This window comes from Asparagus officinalis, chromosome 10, assembly GCF_001876935.1.
Source record: "Asparagus officinalis chromosome 10, Aspof.V1, whole genome shotgun sequence".
In the NCBI taxonomy this organism is placed as follows: domain Eukaryota; kingdom Viridiplantae; phylum Streptophyta; class Magnoliopsida; order Asparagales; family Asparagaceae; genus Asparagus; species Asparagus officinalis.
Window position 1 is genome coordinate 61,247,169 of NC_033803.1, and position 3,343 is coordinate 61,250,511.

At 36.2% G+C, this 3,343-nt stretch overlaps 1 protein-coding gene across 1 annotated transcript; it reads right to left on the reverse strand.

Moving 5' to 3' along the window:
- Positions 1,756-3,039, reverse strand: LOC109825744 (cytochrome P450-like). The gene is made up of 2 exons (XM_020392631.1): positions 2,630-3,039; positions 1,756-2,270 (listed from the first exon to the last, which is right to left on the reverse strand). The coding sequence occupies exons 1-2, from the start codon at positions 3,036-3,038 to the stop codon at positions 2,020-2,022; spliced, it is 660 nt and encodes a 219-aa protein (XP_020248220.1). The 5' UTR covers position 3,039; the 3' UTR covers positions 1,756-2,019.

Here is a 3,343-nt window from a genome sequence, read left to right on the forward strand (position 1 = left end):
ATAAGGTGAACAACCAACACACTGGATATTTTTTGTAAATTTTTAGGGAGTTATTCGTAATTTCTAAAATTTTGAGGGTTTCTATAAAATTTAGGGGCTCTTTGTAATTTTTTAAAACTTTAGGGGGCTATTTTGCAAATTAAGGGGGATTATTTGCAAGTTTTAAAACTTATTGAGGGGTTTTGTAAATTCTTTTAGGGTTATTTGTAATTTCTAAAACATTGTACGGGTTTTTAATAAATATTTGGGAGGTTAATTTCAATTTCTAAAACTTTTTGGGTAGTTTTCTGTAAAAAAAAATTTTTTTTTGGGGAGGGATAACTTCTATTTCTTAAAATTTTTGTGATGATTTTCTATAAATTTTTGGGACTTATTTGCAACTTTTAAACTTTTCAGTAGATTTTGTGCAATTTTTGGTGAGCTATTTGCAATTTCTGAAACTTTTAAGGGTTATTTGCATTTGGTGAAACTTTCATTGGGCGGAAATTTACAATGCAAAAATCTGTCTTTCAAAAAACTATGAAGCTTAGTAGTTGGTTGTTATGTTTATTAGTCAGTTGTTAAGTTTGAAAGTTAGTCAATTGTTATGCTTAGTAGTTAGTTGTTAAGTTTTAAGCTAGTTGTGAAACTTATTAGTTAGCTGTTAAGTATTATATGATAACATTAACAACGGACTCTTAGCTTAAGAACTAATACTTAAATCTAGCATATAACTCATAAGTTTACTGTCAAAGTGTTGATGTTAGATTGAAGCATAAGTTATTAAACTTAAGAGTTAGTTGTTAAAGTTAACAATTTACATCGCATATTGTAGAGAAAAAAATTAATTGATAACATTAAACAAAATAAAATATTGTTAAACATCCATGTTATACACAAACAGCGAAGCGTTTAAGAAAAATAACTATTAACAGAAAATCAATAAACATAACAACTAACCATTAATCTTAAGAACTAGATGTTAAATTTAGCATCAAACTACTAACCTTAATAACTAAATGTTAAACTAAGCCTAACAACTAACTACTAAGCTAAACTATTAACTTTAAAATTTAATAACTAACTACTAACCTTAAGAGCTAACTACTAAGCTTAAACAGAATTGCACATGGTCCCCAAAAATTACATAAAATCCCATGAACATTTTAGAAATTACAAATGACCCCAATAATTTGCAGAAAATCCCCAAAAAATTTCAGAAATAAAAGTTAACCGCAACCCGAAAATTTGTAGAAAACTTTTCAAAAAGTTTTAAAATTTTAAATTAACCCACCCAAAAAAAGTAAATAACTCCTAGAAAGTTTTAAAAACTGTAAATAACTCCTCAAAACTTTGCAAACCCCCCAAGGTTTTAAAAATTGCAAATAACCCCCAAAGTATGCAAAAGAACCCTAAAAGTTTTAGAAATTATACATAAGCCCCAAACAATTTGCAAAATACCCTTTCAAAATGTTTCAAAAATTAGAATAAACTCCCTAACATTTGCAAAATGCCTTCGACCTATTGGTTGTTAAACCTTAATAGAAAAGGAGAGAGAGAGAGAGAGAGAGAGAAGCATTCTTATTCCTCACTTTAAGGGTTTGAAAATAGTTGATTTAGTCATGAGGCTTTGTCACATTCCCTTTACAATATTGGGCATAGCATTTCATCTTTTTTTCAACAGTTTGACAATTTGAAAGTGACTAAAAATTAAAGTAAAACAAGTAAAGAGGGTGGCATCAACTTTTTAAGTCTTTTTATTTTAAAACTTTTTGAGAAACTCAATTTTCATATCCCGCTATTCAAACCGATCTAAGGCAACTGGCAACACAAGCAAATTATACGTAACTCCTGCGTTTATACTTCAGAAAATACTACCACGCACCACTAAAAAAAGAAAACCACCCAGATCATGGCAACTGACGAAGCCTGACCTTCATAGATAGTTTACGTTCATTAATGCACTAATGATACGCCAAACAGCTTAAAATCTTCACTCGATCAACACGCACGTACGTCGACATATAGATCAAATAAAACTCAATTTGCAGCCACGTACTTCTTCTCCCTCACGATCACGTTGAGTCCTCCCTTCATCTTCATAATAATTGACATCTCCGGCAATTTCTCCTCCTCTTCATCCATCAAGTTGATCTCAAACCTCTCTAGCATGCCCGCGGCCACCACCTTCATCTGGATATACGCCATCTCCTTCCCCAGGCATGTCCTTGGCCCTGCGTTGAACACCGGGTACTCGAACGGGCTCTTTTGCTGGAACTCTCCGTTAGTACCTTCCAAGAGTTGCGAATAAGTGTCTTGTTATTGGTTGATATTGGATATGACAATAGTTTGGAAAATGTTAAATTTCAGAAAATTTTCAGCAAAATACGGGATATTATTAAAAAAAAACCAACTAATGAAAGTAGCAACATTGCCAAAATTAAGTATAAGCTATTGGGTAATAGTTAAGATGGATGTGCGAGCGAGATAACTCCAGCCTATTGAAACTATTGATTAGACAGTGGCCTCTTGACTGACTCTCTTCACTATTGATTAGAACGTAGTGAGAGGATTCACAGCCGTCAGACTGAATAATAAAGAAAAATCGCAAGAAATAAATAAAAGTAGAAAATATTATTTTAAAACATACCATTCATCCACCTCTCCGGCCTGAACTCCTTCCAATCACTCCCCCAAATCTCCTCCATCCTCCCCATCGCATACGAGTTGTACATAAGCCACTCCCCCTTCCTCACCTTCATCCCGTTCGGCAGCGTGTCGTCCTCCGCGCACGTGCGCCCTTCGAGCGGTATCGCCGGATACAGCCTCAGCGTCTCCGACAGCACCGCGTGCATGTAACCCATCTCCCTCACCTCATCAAGACTCAGCCACTTGCCCTTCTTCACCTTCGCTATCTCCGCCTCGATCTTCTTCTTAATATCAGGCCGCTTGGCGATTAGCCAGAAGAACCAGGCTAAAGTCGCAGACGTGGTGTCCCGGACCCCGCGAGCACGAAGCCTCCAGACCAATCCGCAAGTACTCGTCAGAGTACTCTCCATCCCGGTCTCGCCATAAATCCGCGACAGGCAGCGTCGCTCGCCTTCTTCGCCACGGCGCCGCGCTGGCTGAAGTAAGGAAGCTTTTCTTGAATTCACTACCTGCGGTGGCAGATGAAGACTATCTATTAATACAATGAAGGTGTGAAAATGGACTGTTAATTTTTTTTTTTAAATTCTCAGCGTAAACCGTTTGAAAATTCAAGTGCGCGCGGGGTGCAAATTTAAAACTATGTATGGGAAGCAAATTGTGATTGTAATCTACCTGCATCGCGAATCTCTTCACATACTCTATCCTCTGTCTGAGC

What these genes read in the sequence shown, in the direction of transcription:
- LOC109825744 (XM_020392631.1), bottom strand. Translation starts at nt 3,038, where the DNA reads ATGGAGAGTACTCTGACGAGTACTTGCGGATTGGTCTGGAGGCTTCGT. An exon ending in GCCGGAGAGGTGGATGAATG is followed by an intron (nt 2,271 to 2,629) that starts GTATGTTTTAAA and finishes AACTCTTGGAAG; the next exon opens with GTACTAACGGAGAGTTCCAG.